A 17,666-nucleotide genomic window follows, 5' to 3' on the forward strand; every position below is an offset into this window, starting at 1 on the left:
GTACTAATTTACATAATTTAATTTTATTCAAGTTTTTATTATTATATGAGATTTATAATTATAATGATCATTTCTTTTATTGTTATGTGTCTCTGTATAATATTGTTTTTTAATTTTTTACTTCCATTTTATTATATTGATTTCTGTTATAATTATTATCTGTTCCACGATAATAATTATTATAATGATTATTTTTATAATTTTGACATTGAAAACTATTATTAGGATAATTTTCTTTTATCACTGTTACCGATTTATAATTACATAAATATTTTAATCTAAACATTGCTTCCTTGTAAGTTGAACTTTCATCTCTCGGTTCCATTGCTTCCATAGCCAAAAATAATTCATCTGGTAAATTATGTATTAAGCTTAAAGTATTTTTACTATCGTAATATATCAAACAATCTTCTAATTTATCAATGGATTTTGCTTTATTATTATGGTCCTATATTGGTTTATTCATATTTAGAGATTTTATTATTAAAAAACTTCTTTTTTTTTATAAGATCTTTTACATTTCGATCATATCTTACGTGTTTTAGAATTAAATAAACATAACATTCCAGAATCCACTTTCATCTAGTTTGAACATGTTCCAGTAGCTAAAGTCGTGTCTAAAATTATCTCTGAAAAAATATCTAAAAAAAATCTCTGAAGTACCTATTCTGCCACCATGATAACTTCATGGAAGGCGATGATTAAATTAAATTTTATTTCTTTTTATTATGTTTTAATAACAAAAATTTCTCTTATATATACAATTTTTATAATATGATATTTACATATACAAAATTTAAGAAAGGAAGAATTTTACAAAATTTAAGAAGAATTTATTTTAGTTAAAGAAAAAGAATTTACTTTAAGGTTTTTACATATAACAAAGTACAAAAAGAAAAATTGACAAAGTAAGAAAATACAATTTTGTTTTTAAGGTTAAATAATTTAAATGACCTTAAAAGGTTTTATTTTATATTTAACAATACCTATATCTAGATATGTTTTAAAAATATTATATCTTATATAAATTTTATTAATAATTTTATTTACCTTAACAAATAAATTTATTTTATATTCTATCTATAAAAAATAATAAGATTTTTTAATGATATTTTAAATTTATTATATAGATTTTAAGTGCTTCTGACAGAAGAAGAAAAACCCAAGGTAGAGAGCATATTATTAAAATATGGCATAACATGGAATTAAACCTTGTTATAAGAGTGGAAGATTCTAGTGAAGGTGAATCAACGCTGGTTGATGTATCTTCATCTGAAGAGGATTTAGTAGAAAGTCTTCCTAAAAAAAGATGGTAAGAAGCAAAGTCTGTTACAAAAATGAGGGAATATATATATATAAAAGCCGTGTCACAACAAATTTAGCCAATAGTATTATTTTAAAAAATATTCGTCCAATTAAAATCATCCTGAAAATGTTAAGCCAAATGCAATTTCTATAGTATGATGATTTTATATAATACCCATACATCACCAGAAGACGTTAAAGATATTGGTAATTTATGTTACATATGATTTTATATTTCACATTGTATACTCAAGGTCAAGATGCCTCTTTTAAATAAATTATCAATAAATGAAAATATATCAAATTAAAAAATATAGTCTAGCCATTTCTCAGAGAGTTAATATTTAGATTTTCACAGTATCAATGTTTAAATTATCAAATATATTTTGAATTTTATACAATTATATATCTTTTAATTAGGTGATTTTTATGCATAATAAAATATTTGCATTTATATGATTACTAGCTGATAGATCAAGTTTGACAAAGTATTAGAATTTTCTCCTTAATTTGATGATGGATGAATTAAATTAAAAACCATGCTTCATGAATTATCACTTTTATAAAATATCATAGGTCTGTAATTTTAACTTGGTAAATCAATGGAATTGTTATCATGGAAGCAGATTTTGATTTTGTTATTAATACAACTCAATTGCCGTTAGCATATCTGATATTTTTAAAATTTTGCCATTTATTACCATATTGACTATCGTATAGGATATTCCATGGTATGCATGCAACTTTCAACTGAATATCTCTCTTATCTTTTCTGAAGATTTGGTCTTCCTACATCATTCCATAGTTTTGTATAATTTCTCATCACTTCATAATTGTTGTATGTATGTTATTTATATAACTTATAACATTTTTGTTAAATGTATAACCTTTTTGTTTTACTTATAATTTGACTATGATTGAAGTTAACCTCTTATTATTTGTTAACTTAGAATATCTTATTTTTTCTATTGTAATTTAATAACAATGTCTTAATTTTATATTTTGTGTAATAAATCATTTATTATTTGGAGGGGTTGTGGTTTGTTTAAAATTTAAATTAGGATGAACATATTTCCACTGATTTTTATAAGGCATGGTACTTTAATATGTATTCATGAATTTCATATAAATACCAGGAGTTAACCAGTAGAATGATGGGAAAATCAGATATTTCTCCTTCATTTGATGCTAAATTATTTTGAAAAATTTTCCCAATAATATAAGAGGCAAAAAAAAAAATGTACATATTGAACAGATTTAATTCTTATAAACCCCTTACATCGGACCTATTTTTCTGGATTCAAGGAAAGAATAAATTATGGGTTTTGCTGGGTTTGAGAATTTCACAATTAAAAAAATTTTCAAAATTAATAGGGTTTTAGATGCTTGAAAATTTTTTCATTTTAAATATGTGCTAGATATTGACCTGAATATCTTTTTTTGAAGACATGGCTAGGCCTGATCAAAAAACCAAGGCCCATGCAACTTTCATATTCTGATTTTATTTTAAATGCATTATGACTTTTAATATATTTTATTTCAATTCTCAACTACCAAAATTATTATGGTCTTTTTTGGGTTTGAGAAAATTTTCTCAAGTGCGTGGACCTGGCTTGGGAATTTTTTTAATTAGATATTAGGCAGAGGTGTAATATTTAACACATAATATTTTTATGCTCAGGTAAAAGCTAATTTAAATATATTTTTACTCTTAGTCTTTAAAGACAAGCGGGGAAACTCTTGCCCTGAGAATGGACTCGCTAGTAGTCTGTCTTGTCGTCGGTTGTACGATAATAATATTTTAGAATGTGAATAAAGTATTTTATTGTTAACTATTAAAAATAACAAATCTAAATAATGTAAAACTGATTGATTTTTATAATATAAGATCTCTTTTCATATCAAAAGTAAATCATTTATGTAAATATATATCTTATAAAATAAGGTTTTCTATATTCAATTTACATAATATAAAAAAAGTTAAATTTAATATATCACACGATCGCCTTAAACCTTCATTATCTAAAATGAAAAGGTATATTAACACAAAAAAAAATCGTTACGAATATGTAACAGTCATAATGGGTTGGACTTGGTCTGAAGTATGGGTGAGCTGGGTTAAAATGAATAAAAAATAGGTATGGTCTTAAGAGATTTACCTATCTCCAGGCATAGGAAAAAATTTTCAAAATTACTATTGGTTGGCCAGACTTGAGAAAATTTTTTTAAAAAATAATTATGGGTTGGACTGGGCCTGGAAAATATTTATATAAATTATATTAGGATGGGTTTGGGGAAAATTTTTCTAAATTATTCTCAGCTTGGATGGGTGGGAATTTTTTTATTAACTTTGGGTCAGGCATTGGCCTAAAAAAATTTTTGCAGGCCTGGGCTTGGCCTGATCAAAAAACCAAGGCCCATAAAAATCTGATTTTGATTGTATTTTTAAATTCATTATGATGGGCTTGGAAGAATTCTTTTAAAATTATTATGGCTTTGTACCTTGCATGGGAATTATTTTTAATATTAAATATTAGGCATAGGTGACCAGTAATATTTAACAAATAATATTGATAGTATCAAGTAAAAGCTTTAACTATATTGACTCAAAATATAGTATTTACACTGTTTTAATGGATTTGAAAAGGGGAGGGGGTAAAAAGAATAAAAATTGGATATTATTTTCAAATAACAGGTAACAACTATCATAAAAGTAAGGAGAAAATTCTCTATCTCCCCGTCATTTTTGACGGGCTATCTACTAGTATTCGAAATATTTTAGACTATTGGAGAAATCAGAGTAATCGATACTCAGAATTATGTAAATTGTCTGATATCATACTGGCATCCAAGTTAGTGTGGAAAGATATTTTTCAACTAGATGTAATTTGAGTGAGACGAATCTTAAAATATTAATTGTGATGCTTAATTAAAAATTTTAAGTAAATAAAGTTAAATGTTGTTCATATTAAAATTAATCATTGATATTTATTTGTTATATTTATAAATTAAATATTATTTTATAATGTTGAAGGTTTTATATGTGTTTTTTATTTTAATAATGAAATAAAAAAAATATTGTTCTCTATACATAATTCGAATGTAGGTTTGAATACAAGTGTTCAAACCGATATTTCATTTTTTACGAGCCGAACCTGAACTTTAACCGTTATTATTATCCGAACCGATATAAGTTTCGGTTTGGATCCCTGGTTGTAATTATATTCTTATTAAAGATTTATGTTTAACTTTTATTTTAAGGGCTGCAAAGAGATAAAACAGCCTCAATGATCACAAACAAACTTTTATATAAATACTATCCGGCAGCCCTAATAATTGGTATGTCAACAGCTTCTTATGAATGTAAACTATCATTCTTATACTTACATAGACATGGCGAGTCGGGCTCTTAAATATTATTTTAAGCTTATAAAAATTCCCTCTACACTCCTCCCACAACTCTCTTGTATAAAAAATGGATACAATATATCATAGATTCTTTGCCTTTATTATATGAACAATCGAGATAAAATATTTAAAAGTGGGAAAAATTTATTCAGGCTTTTTGGAAATAATTTTTTTGTATTTTATTTAATTGAATTTGATTGGTCAGGTGGGTTGCCATTGGCCTGTGACTTAATTTACACTACTTTTGCTTTATATTTAAACATATTTCCCAACGCCACAAATAAAACGCTATAATTTCTGAAAAAAATACTATGGTTCAACTATTACAATACCTATACTTAAATAAATAGTCTTATTCCATGTTATATTTATAATATTTTTTTTAAATAGTAAGGATATGTTAATAAAGCTTAACTCCAAGAAAAATTAACTGTTAGAAATCATCTATTTATGTGATAGGCTTTCATTAAAAAATTGGTTGATATAATACGGACCATAAACAGTGCTGCGAAAATAACGATAATAATATTTGATACAATATCAATATTATAAAAAAATATATATTAACAATTTTTTCTATATATACACATATTAATGTAACTAACCAAATATAATTAATTTTCCCCTGATAACAAAAAATAATATGCTAGTAGTCAACCGTCATTAATTTATTCAAATCTGAGTTAATAGTAAATGCGGAGGCTAGAAAACATGAAGAACCTATAACTCCTACAAAAGGCGTTAGATATAGAGCGTATTGAAGTGATCGAAATTTTTGGGCAAAGCTGGGTAATGGAATTGTGGAGCCCGCTGGTAATTTTGATTTTTCCAACCATAGATCCAACAAATTTTGAGATACCGCGCCAATGATGTAAGAGCTAGAGGCATCCCCGAAGGCGTGAGAGATCAACATTTGCAGGGCTTGGGAGGTGGAACGACGTTCGGGGGGCACGACCGAAAGGGTTATATCCACCACTAGCGCCCAACAGGAGCAAAAAAGACTCTCCGCCAAAAATATGGCGATCCAAGCGGAGCAATTTGCGGCAAAGCCCAGCCAAGAGGCAGGATAAGAATAGGCCGTGAATTTGGCTAGGTATAAAGCTATCATGAGTATTGGGGATCCTATTAAAAGTGCGAATCCGCAGACAAGGGGGTCTATCCGGGATTTGTTAGAATCAGAGACGCGATGTTTTAAACGTCGGGCTAACTCAGAACCACCTATTAAGCCTATGGCCCCGGCCAGACAAGTCACTAAGCCAAAACGCAAACCGATTTGTTCCTCAGTGACGGGGTGCACATTACCCTTCGAATTAGCGGATAGTTGCATGAAGGTAGGAGCCCATAGAGCTAATGCGCCAACTACGAAAGATACCCATGTTATACCGAAGGTTACTCTAGTAAAAGTGGGAATGGATAAAAGATAATTGACGTCCTTTGACCATGTGGATAAAGATCGTAAGCATAGGCAAGTGTAAGAAATAAAGCTATTCACAAAATCTTGTCGTGAAGTATAGGAGAATATTTTGAACGATGACGATGGCTGTCTATTTATCACAAGCAATGGTTCTCCTTCTCCGTCTTATTTAAATAAAATATAGTCTATAAATATTATATTCATTCATATCTGATCTAATCTACACAGTGGCCCCTACAACGGTGGGGTCTGAGCAACTGCTTATAAAAATTTAAGTGGGGGTACCATTTAAATTTATTTTTTTATTGTTTTACTATACCCATCCATAACCAAATGATTTCAGGTTTATGATCGAACTCTACCTCATGATTCCGTTAATACAAATATATTAAATTAAATAATAAGTGGGAGGGAGGGGGGGGGGTCTTATTATTACATTTTAATAAATTTTGGTCGATGTTTAGCAAATAAGGTTGTATTCCTAAATTTCTTGTCATAAAATTATTTTTCTAATTTCAAAATATGCCCAAAAATATTAACCAAAACAAATGCTTAATTAATAATTGCACATGCCATAATATAAGAGATGATAAATGGACAGACCATATTAGAAAAAAACATAATGAAAGAAAAGCTTTGAAAAAGTAGATTTTAAGAATATTTTTTAAAATTAGACGAATAGCTAAGTGGTTTTTTTATTAGATATTTAATTGTTAATACATCTTATAATAAGATGGCTTAAACTGGGGGTGTAATTATTACACGTGTACTAGAGGTTAAAGAATCTAAAGATTTGTCAGATTCTGAGAATTGTAAATTCATATAATTAAAATATTTTTACTAATACATTATTTCGCTTCTTCTTCTGATAATGATGATAATTCTAGACTTATAATTCAGATTGGAAAAACTATTCGTTTATTTAACCTTATCGTCTAAAATTTTTCTGCTTTCCCTAATTATACAATTAATTTATATAAATATTTATTAACCATTCCTACTACCTCATGTACTGCCTAAAGGGTCATGAATGAGTAAAATTAAATTAATGAGTATTAAGAAATATATATAAATTAATATAGAATTCTTTTATAGATGGCATCCTATTTCAGAATAGGGAATAAGATTATAAAGATTGAGATCAGAAAAGTAGATGGATCTATGGGATCAAGAAGATGGGTAGAAGCTACGCGAATGGAAGCACAACAAAGATACGGGGAATTGTTCCAGGAAAGGTCCAAGAGACAACATTACGAAAGAAGTACTGAGCAAATTTGGGTCAAGAAAGGCAAATTAGAGTGTTGGTCCTGTGGGGGGGGGCATATGTTGAGGTATTGTCCCACGGCGGTTTTAACATCCAATAATAACGAGTTTTTATCGGTGCAGGAAGATGGAGAACAGGCTAAAAACTCTGTAGGAAGATAATATTTAAGGGAAGTGATGTTGTATTATTGTACTTGGTTTTTTTTTTAAATTAGTATATTTGAATATTATTGTACTTGTTTTTTTTTTAATTTGTATATTTGAATAGTTATTGTACTTGAATTTTTAAATTGGTATATTTGATTATTATTGTACGGCAATTTTTAAATTTAATATTTAGTATTTTTGTATATGAATATATTGGAATATTTAATTTTTTTTAAATATATTTGAATGTTTAATGTTAAATTATTATAAAATTGTTAAGAAGTTATGAACTTCGAATTTTTTTAAATTTTTGAATATTAATTCTTATTATATTAAAAGGAAATTCAAACTTTTATAAAAAAAAACATTATAAATTTTGGTAATTATTGCATTTTGGAAATCATTAATAAAGTTGTAAATTTTTTGTTTTAAAGAATTGAATTATTTAATTGTAGTTGAAAAATTCAAACTTTTATAAAAAAATGAGATTATAAATTTTGGTAATTATTGTATTTTGGAAATCATTAATAAAATTGTAAATTTTGTGTTTTAAAGAATTGAATTATTTAATTGTAGTTGAAAGTATAATAAAGTTGACAATTTTTACGTTAAATTATTTTAAATTTTTATTTTTAGATTTCACTTCTACAACATATTTCACTTTTACACTTCTAATAATCTCTGCAAATTCTCTCGAAATATCTATCAATTACCTCTTAAGCCATAGAATAATTACCGATAAACTCAAATCGTAACAAAACCCACTATAATGTTAATTTTATATCTGTGTTCTTTATTAAGATAACTCTAATAACATTAATAATATATCCCCTGTAGATCCACCTCATAGGAGAATTGATGCTGAAAAGTATATCAACTTCGTCAAAACTTACATGTAAATCTTTGGCGCTTCCTGCAGTTTCCCATCTGAGTCTGTCTTCAGTAAGGCAGAGGATACAGATCGTTCACATCGTAGAAGCTTATGGCCAGAAAATTTATAGGCTCTCATATTTATTTAAAAAAAATCTAATATATTATAATTTTATGTATTAAATATTACAATTTTATATTCATACTAACATATATAATATTATTCAAAATAAAATTGATACATTAAATATATATTTTTTTTTAAATTATATTCTAAATTGTAGAAATAAAAATAATATTCTAAATTATAGAAATAAAAATATTAAATAAAATTATCTATTTTTTCATAGGAAATATGGATTTTTTATTACATTTAGCTCAAAGGGGGGTGGTAAAAAATCAATATAAATATCGGATCGGTATTGGTTAGATTTTGAACCAATATCGGAAAATATCGGATCGGTGAAAAATATGTGTCGGCATAGCCCTAATCGAATATATAAATTCTTTTTGAAATATGATGATAATTAGGATTTTTATATTTCTCTTATTCGATTATATTAATCCTTTTTCCGAAATAGGATAATTCGTTTATATTAATCGAGTATATTCGTGAATAAGATGAACGGCGTCCTCGTATGGACAAAAAAGCCACATTTCTATGAGAAATTGGTGAAGCGAATTCAACGGCGTCCTCATATGGACAAAAAAGCCACATTTCTTTGGGAAATTGGTGAAGCAAATTCAACGGCGTCTTCCTATGGACAAAAAGACGTATTTGTTATTGAAAGACGATGTTCAATTAAGCCACTGGTTATATATTCGGACAACGATGATCAAGAAAGCCACTGGGAAACAAGCTAACGCTCCATACTGTAGTGACTACTTATATATTTTGACAATGATGTTCAAGGCTATTGAAAAACAAGTAATTCTCGAATATTTATGGGATTAAAGTGACCGACAAACCCTGGTGCATTATATATTTTTTTAATTTAAAATATTATGTACTATGCCAACATTTAAATTATGTTGTAGCTTTTTTTTGGAATATAAGGATGCTTGATCTGTTAAGGGTGGGTGTATTATTTTTTTTACAAATGTATATTCATTTGTAAGATAATCCTGTCATTTTTTAAAAATGTATTTTGTGAATCCCAAAAAAAAACCCCCGGAATTTGTTCATAAAATTTACTTAAGACTAATAATAAAGTCATATTTTTATTTGCATTGTAATGGATACCCTCATCTTTATAAGGTATAGACAAATTAGTATTTTAGAAAAAAATATTATAAAAATATAATTTATTAATAAGCTAAATTTTTTAGGCCTTAATTAATTATTTAAAAAAACCATATACCGTCTATAAGAAACGCTTAAACAAGATAAAATGCTGATGTTCAAAGTAGTACTGGGGAAAAAAATCCCCCGTAAAATAACCCATGTATTTCTCTTCGTAAAAATTATTTGCTATAGTAATAAATATAATATCTATCCACAATTACGATACAATGATTAAGCAGTGTAAATGTAACAAAAATAAGGTATTAACAATATAATTTGGTTGAGATGTATTTTTAAATACCTTGAAAACATTTCCATAATTAATCGGTTATGTTTTTTATCCTTTCTTATATCACTACTCGAACGTTTTCTGATTTAATAATTCTCATTAATGGTGAAAGTTGACTCAAAACTCGATTGATCTAAACTGATACAGAATATTTGAAAAACATTTGGAAATGCATTTTTGTATGGGTATAAAAATTTGACAAAATCTGATGTAACACAATCTTTATAACTTTCTAAACTTTTTACTAATAATTTTATAACCATTTCAATTACCAATCCATCTTTAGTCATGTTGGTTGCAAATAAATGTTTTAATTTTGTTTATGTCTTATAAACAGGCGCGTACGTAGGAATTTGGTCTGGGGGCGGGATAATAAAATTTTTAAAAATATCAAGCATGAATTTATTAGGACTATAACTATTTCTAATACTCGATTTTAAATTAATGTGAATTATAAAAAATAATATGTATAAACCGGCATATAAAAAACTAAAATAAATGTGAATTAAAAAATATTAAACGGATATAATTGGCGGTATATGAAGAACTATAAAATAAATGTGAATTTAAAATATAAAGTGAATATAACACTATAAGAATCACTTAAATAACCCAAAATAGAAATTTGAATTTTTTGAGCCTTTAAAATTTATATATAAAGTATAAAAAATTTAAATGTTGGAAATATAAATTAATACACAAAATGTTTCTTAGGAACAGAGTTGTTAATCGCTACTTTTAAAAGTAGCGCGCTACTGCTATCGCTATTCAAAAAAAGTAGCTCGCTATTAGCTATTATTTTTCAAAAGTAGCTTTAGCTACTTTTTATAAAAAAATTTGTTTTATTTTTTGCTTATAATGTTATTGTATAGTAAATATATAAAAATCAACATTTATAAATATTAAAATATAGTTAGTTTTGATTATAAAAAAATTTATGTAATAAAAATAAATATTTATGGTAATTTGTTGCATTTTATAAGTTCAACTATCTGCCGTGGTACATATATATGATATCTCTGATAACTCTACTATTAGAGCATCTTTCATCACTTTAAAGTTATCTGCTATTTTATTCATTAGTGTGCGACATAAAATTGTTGTACCAGAGGATAGAGTTGTAATCATCATGGTAAATGATGGATTATCAACCAAGGACATTGGCTGAATTGTATCAATTGTAAAATCAACAATAACTCTATCAGCCAATTTCTAAGAAATATTAGCATTTGGATTATTAATTAATTTGGTTTGATTTGAATTAGTCTTTTTGGATGTAGAGTCGCCAAAATTATTTAAATGTTTCTCCATTTCCTTAAAGCTATTGGTATGAACAATCTTATAAAATAAATATTATTAGAATGTAAAAATGACAATTTACCTTTTGGTGTTTTTGAGGTTATAACTGGATTGATTTGAGGAAATATTTTTTTTACATTTTAAACAAATAAATTTGAAGCCAGTTTTGGTTTTTATATTTATTTTAAAAAAAATTTCAAATCTAGGGAATGGGAAATTTGTACTATAGCTATTAAGAACATTTTCTTCCCTGGTATTTCCCATTTCATTAATATCATTGTCTGAATCACTTTCAACGATTTGGATATCCATAGGCGATGGCATTTTAAATTATTAAACCGTGATTTAGGTTTATATTACAAATGAAAATATAAATTACAAATTGAAAATATATATCAATTTAAAAATTAAATAATAAATCCTAAAAATTATAATTAATTATGATATTATATTAAAATTTTAATGTTTATACTTACCTTCATTATATTTTTTAAATTTCAAAAAAAGTTGCGCTAAAAAATTAAATAATTACAAAAAAAGTAGCCGCTATTAGCTATAGCTACCAAAAAAGTTAGCGCGCTAAGTAGCGCGTTTAACAACTCTGTTTATATATTTACAATGTAAAATCCAATCTTCGTTGGTGAGCTAATTTTTAAATTATCTCATCCTTGCTTGTCGTGAAATGCCTATGAATATTCAAAAGATCCATACCTTTAAATCTACTTTCAGAAGTAGTACTTCTTTGTATATTTTTCAGAGACCTACAGGCTCGGCCCTCGGTCCGGACGGTATTTTAATCTTTTTAAATACGGGCCGGGCCTAAAAATTTTTTAAAAAAATATCCGGGCTGGGCTGTATTTTTTAAAACAGCCTATATTAATCGTTATTATTAGCTATAAAAATAAAAATAAATAAAATTTATTTTAAAAAAATCTGGACAGGGCCGTAAAAATTTTTAAAAAAAAATCCGGGCCGTGCCCTGTAAATGGTACCTCTGCAGGACTCTGTTATTTTTCTTAAAAAGAGAATGTTCTTGTCGTATTTGTAAATACGTACATTTTATATTTTTTTGTTTACGCGAAATGCCAATCAACCGATTAAAATAAGGTTGATTGGATAGAAAAATTAGATGTAATATAATATATGTTAATAATATTTTTTTTTAGTGGATAATTAATTAATTTTTATAAAAATTACGGATATTTTTTTTATAAAGAAATGAATTTTCTTTTGAATAAAATTGTTGGATTTATATTGTAGTTTTATTTGTCTTTTGATTTGATAATTTCCTATAATTCTTGACGATTCGTTTTTTAGAAAGTTTGGTTGAGTTCCGGGAATTTGTTTAAGGTTAGTAGTTGTTTTAGTTTGTGTTTGTAGTTTTTTTTTAGTGGTGTCTTGTGACGCTGATAGTTTCCTAGGAGTTATTCGGTTTAGAAGGTAAAACAAAAAATTTTTAATTATATAATTTTTTTAAGAATCTTTGACTGCGCATTTGTACTAACCATTATACGATTCTGATAGAGAAGTTTTTATTTAAGGTGCTGTATTAATATTTTCTACAAATATTTAAATTTTTGTAATTGATTATTAGTAATTAAGAAATTTATGAGCAAATGGTTTATTTTTTTTGGCCTCATAGTTTTGGGGATAAGGTTCTCTTTTATAAGGATTTGGGTTATAAAGTTATGTATAAGAACTTTAATGAATTGGATTTAGGTAAACAGTTGATTACTGTGGGAATATTATTAATGATGTATTTATTGATTATTATATTGAAATTGTTGGTAAAAAGGGGTACTGCGGTACTGGCAGGCATGTATTGCAATTGGAAGAAGGACACTGCAGTGTCAGATGTTTATAAAAAGAAAATGGCAGAAACGTATTTTAATTTAATATCGGATATTTATGGGAAGAAAATAGCAGACTTGGAAAGTAATCTAAAAGATGTTTTAGAGGAAATCAAGGCTGGAAATGTTGGGGAGAGGTCAGATAGGATCCTCCTGGAAATGAAAGAAATGAAAGTAGCAATCAATGCGTTGATAAAGGAAAGCAAAAATCCGGTTAAGAGCCAGGTGGGTGATAGAAATATGGATAAGAAATTTAATGATTACGAGGGAAATAAAGGATCGGAAAATAAAAGATTTGTGGAAATGATCATTTGCCATCGTTGCGGATGGCGAGGACATAAAAGGGATACCTGCGTAGTCCCAGAGCAAAGGTTTAAAGATGGATTTCCGTTAAAGAGACCTGATATAGGAAATGCCAATGTAAAAATGGTTAGTTTAAATGGAGTCCGATTATGTTTTAAGTGTAAAAGGCCGGGACATGTAGCTGTAGACTGCATGGAAGCATCTCAAAATTCGTGTTGACTATATGATTGCAGAGTGAATCATATAGGAGTCGGGGCTCCGAGAGTTCGGAAAAATTTGTATAATAAAATATTTAATATTATTAGTCTAAATGAGGGAAATGATAGAATTAAAGTAAGAAATCATTCTCGTAATTTCCCTGAGAGGGAGGTTAGTCGATTTAAGTGGGAACAATATCCGAGGAATATTGTTCGTTATTCTCTTAGAAGGGATGTTAGGAATTTTATTTGGGAAAGATGTCCCATGAATCTTATTAGAAGAAATGTAATTGTCAGTAATAAGAATTTAAATCCCGATTTGAATTTAGGGGGCAGTGAGAATGCCAATGAAATTATTATTTTAGTTAAAATAAACGCTGATTCTCCGATTAAAACATATGATATTTTAATGACGGAAAAATTAGATGGACCATGTTTGTGTCCGAGGGTTAGTTTGAAAATTGACCATAGGAATATATGATGCTATTTGACACCGGGGCTAGTATTTCTCTAATGTCGCAGGAGAATTTTTATAAGTATTGGCCTGGGGGTAAACTGGAAAAAGAGGCTATGTGTGTCAGGCAGTTTGATGGATCGCAAGTCGCTGTGTTGGGAAGGGCCAAATTGGGGGTTAAACTTAATGATACTATATTTTTCCTTGATTTATGGGTAGTAAAGGAAAATGTTGAGACTGTTATGGGGTGGGATTGGATTACCAAGCTTGGTCCTCCCAATAATTATTGGAATATTTTTAATACTAGTGATAATGTAATAGTGGATGTTGAAGAGAGTGAAAATTTGGATAATACTAATAATAAAATTTGTGAAATTTCGGAGGAGATGATGGAGAAATCGAGTAAGTTGGATCATAATGATGAGGGGAATGAGAAGCAAATTGTGGCCGGGGGAAAAGAGGATTGGAAGGTTAATCAAGCTATTCCTATTCTAGTAAGGCAGTATGGCATTATTTTTGATGAAAAATTAGGTTGTTTAAATGATTAACAAGTTGATGTTCAACTTAGGGAGGGTTTTTCACCGATCTTTTTGGCTTGTCGGCGAGTTCCTTTCGAATGGAGGAAGGAGATCGATGAGGAGTTAGATAGATGGGTGAAGGACGGCATTATTATTCCTGTGGGATATAGCGATTGGGCAACTCCGTTAGTGCCTGTTAAAAAGGCAAATGGTAAATTGAGACTTTGTGCGGATTTCAGGGTCACGGTAAATCGATGGGTGGTGGAGGTTAAATATCCATTGCCTAGGATTGAAGAGATTTTGGCTCAGTTGAAGGGTGCGAAATATTTTTCCAAGGTGGATTTTTCGTCGGCGTATTTGCAGTTACCTTTGAGAAAGGAGATCCGTAAATTATTGACGATAACGACTCCAAAGGGTTGTTGCGTTTTGTAGATTACCATTTGGGTTGAGTGTATCTGCTCCCATTTTTCAACGGACCATGGCGTCAGTTTTTCAAGGATTGGAAGGAGTATTTTACTATATGGATGATGTGTTAATCACTGGAGTGACGCCGGAGCAGCATAATCAACGTATGGAGGAAGTGTTTAGGAGAATTCGTGATAAAGGCTTGAGAGCTAGTAAGGAGAAAAGTGTTCTGGGGGTAATGGAGGTTGAATATTTGGGTCATCGGATTAATGGAATTGCCTTTGGATAAAAATTTGAAGAATATATCGAACATGAAACGGCCTGACACTAAGGCTGAGTTGCAGTCTTTTTTGGGTATGGTCAATTATTACCATAGGTTCGTGGAAAATTTTGCAAAGGTGGCGGCGCCGTTATATGATTTATTAAAAAAAGGAATTCATTATGAGTAGAAGGATGTACAGCAGATTGCTTTTGAAATTTTAAAGGAAAAAATTGGAAAAGAGCCAGTTTTGGTGTGTTTTGATAATGACTTGGAAATTGTTTTGGCGGTAGATGCCTCAAATAAAGGAGTTGGTGGTGCGTTATTACAGGTAATAGAGGGCTTGGAGAGACCTGTATTGTTTTTCTCGCGTGTTTTTCGTGAGGTGGAGACCAGATATTCTGTGATTGAACAGGAGGCCCTGGCTGTGATTTTCGGGTTGACAAAATGTCGTGAATATTTGATTGGTAAAAAATTTGTAATTTTTACTGATCACAAACCGTTAATTCACTTATTTCGGAAAAACAATCGGGAGTTAATGATGTCTCCCCGGTTACAACGTTGGTTGTTGTTGGTGGGCAGCTTTAATGTGGAGATCCGATATCGTTGCGGTAAAGAGAATTGTTTGCCTGATAGTTTGTCCCGATTAGGATTAAGTGAAGAAAATGATGAAGGGAACAAGGATAAGGTTCGAAACAGTGAAAAAGCCCTGGTTTGTTTGCTTTCGCATATGCTCAAAGGGGGTCCTACCAATTGGGAGGATCTTAAGTTGAGTACATTGAGAGATATAGAAATGACTAGGATAAAGTTATGTGTAATGGGGAAAAAGACTTGGGAGGAGGATTGTAAAGTTTTTAAAAAGGTGAAGGAGGAATTGTCTGTGATAGATGATTGTTTAATGAGGGGTAATCGTGCCGTATTCCGTTCAAATTAAGGGGCAAAATTTTAAATTTGTTACATGCTGGACATCAAGGTCAAGGGAAGATGAAATCGTGGGCCCGTGAATATGTTTGGTGGTCGGGTATGGGAAAAGATATTGAAAATATCACAAGGACATGTGAGCCGTGTAATTCGTGTGCGGCGATGCCCCGAAAGGAGGTGGGTCAGATATGGCCTAGGTCGAGAAAACCGTGGGAACGCTTACATGTTGATTTTTTCGATTTAGACAAAAGGTCGTATTTTTTAGTAGTGGATTCGTATTCGAAATGGATAGAGTACGAGGAGGTACATGGATATACCACGAAAATTGTTGTAAGGAAATTGAGGGCATTAATGGCCAGGTTTGGATTGCCGGATACCATTGTATCTGATGGAGGACCTGCCTTTGTTAGCGAAAATTCCAAGCAGTTTTGTAAAGAGTCTAGGATTCGACACATTTCCCGCCCTATCATCCCAGCTCAAATGGTCAAGCTGAGAGGATGGTAGCAATTGTTAAGAATTGGATAAGAAAGGCCGAATCAGGGGAATGGGGTGTATTTGGCCCAGTTGTATTACCTCAATTCTAGGAATAAGGAGGGAGTGACACCTGCTGAATTGTTTTTGGGTCGGAGGACTAGGGTTCCCCTAGATTTTCTAAGGGCCGAGAGTCACGAGAAGGGAGTTTTGGAGGACCGAAAGATTAGGTTTGAAGTTGGAGAAAAAGTATGGACTCGTTTGTTTGACGGGAAGGGCAGGAAATGGGCCAAGGGCATTGTTGGGGTAAACAGAGGTTCAAAGTTGAATTTGATTCAATTAGAAATGGGCGGAACAGTGATGCGCCACAATGATCATATAAGACCGCGGAAGTAAATCTGAGGTACCTCATATGATAATATAAATATGAAAATATATGTATAAATAAAATGAAGGTGCATCCCGAAGGATTAGACTCGTTTCCGAGCAAATATATGTAAATGAAGGTTTGGGTAACATATTGTATGTGGGAATGGGAAGTTAAAGGATCAAATAGGAGAGGGGCTCATCTTAAAGTGGTAAATATATATATTTATGCAAGGTTAAAGCATGAAGGAGTAAAATGTACGTGATCGGTCGGTAACCTTTTTGTTTGAGTTATGTATTATTATATGATGGTATTAGAATTTATTGATAGATGTTTATGTAAAAAGTGAAATTGAATAAGGATGTTATCTCGGTAATATTACGAGAAATTGAAGTATATGTATGTATATGTAATGTTAAGTTAAACTGGTTTAATGTTCCGGCTGTCGGTAATAAACAAGGAAAAAAGATTGAAATTGTGGTAATATATGTATTGTAAATGAATAAAAGTGTAAAAAAATAAAAGGAATAGAAAAGTTGTAATTCATTTTGTGAATACATTTTTGTTCATAGCCTTATAGGATTTTTGTTCATAGCCTTATAGGATAAATCACGGTTGTTGAACATTGGTATTGGTACTGG

General features: G+C 29.6%; 1 protein-coding gene across 3 annotated transcripts in view; it reads right to left on the bottom strand.

The window, feature by feature from the left end:
- Positions 1 to 5,189: 5,189 nt before the first annotated feature.
- LOC135922532 (protein spinster homolog 1-like) overlaps positions 5,190 to 17,666 on the bottom strand; it is a 33,825-nt gene continuing 21,348 nt past the window's right edge. For all 3 annotated transcript variants that reach the window (XM_065456908.1, XM_065456910.1, XM_065456909.1), the window contains one exon: positions 5,190 to 6,291. In XM_065456908.1, the coding sequence (XP_065312980.1) occupies positions 5,360 to 6,291 (932 nt within the window). In that variant the 3' untranslated portion in view covers positions 5,190 to 5,359. The remainder of the gene's footprint in view (positions 6,292 to 17,666) is intronic.

This window comes from Gordionus sp. m RMFG-2023, chromosome 1, assembly GCF_954871325.1.
Source record: "Gordionus sp. m RMFG-2023 chromosome 1, tfGorSpeb1-WG-v2, whole genome shotgun sequence".
In the NCBI taxonomy this organism is placed as follows: domain Eukaryota; kingdom Metazoa; phylum Nematomorpha; class Gordioida; order Chordodea; family Parachordodidae; genus Gordionus; species Gordionus sp. m RMFG-2023.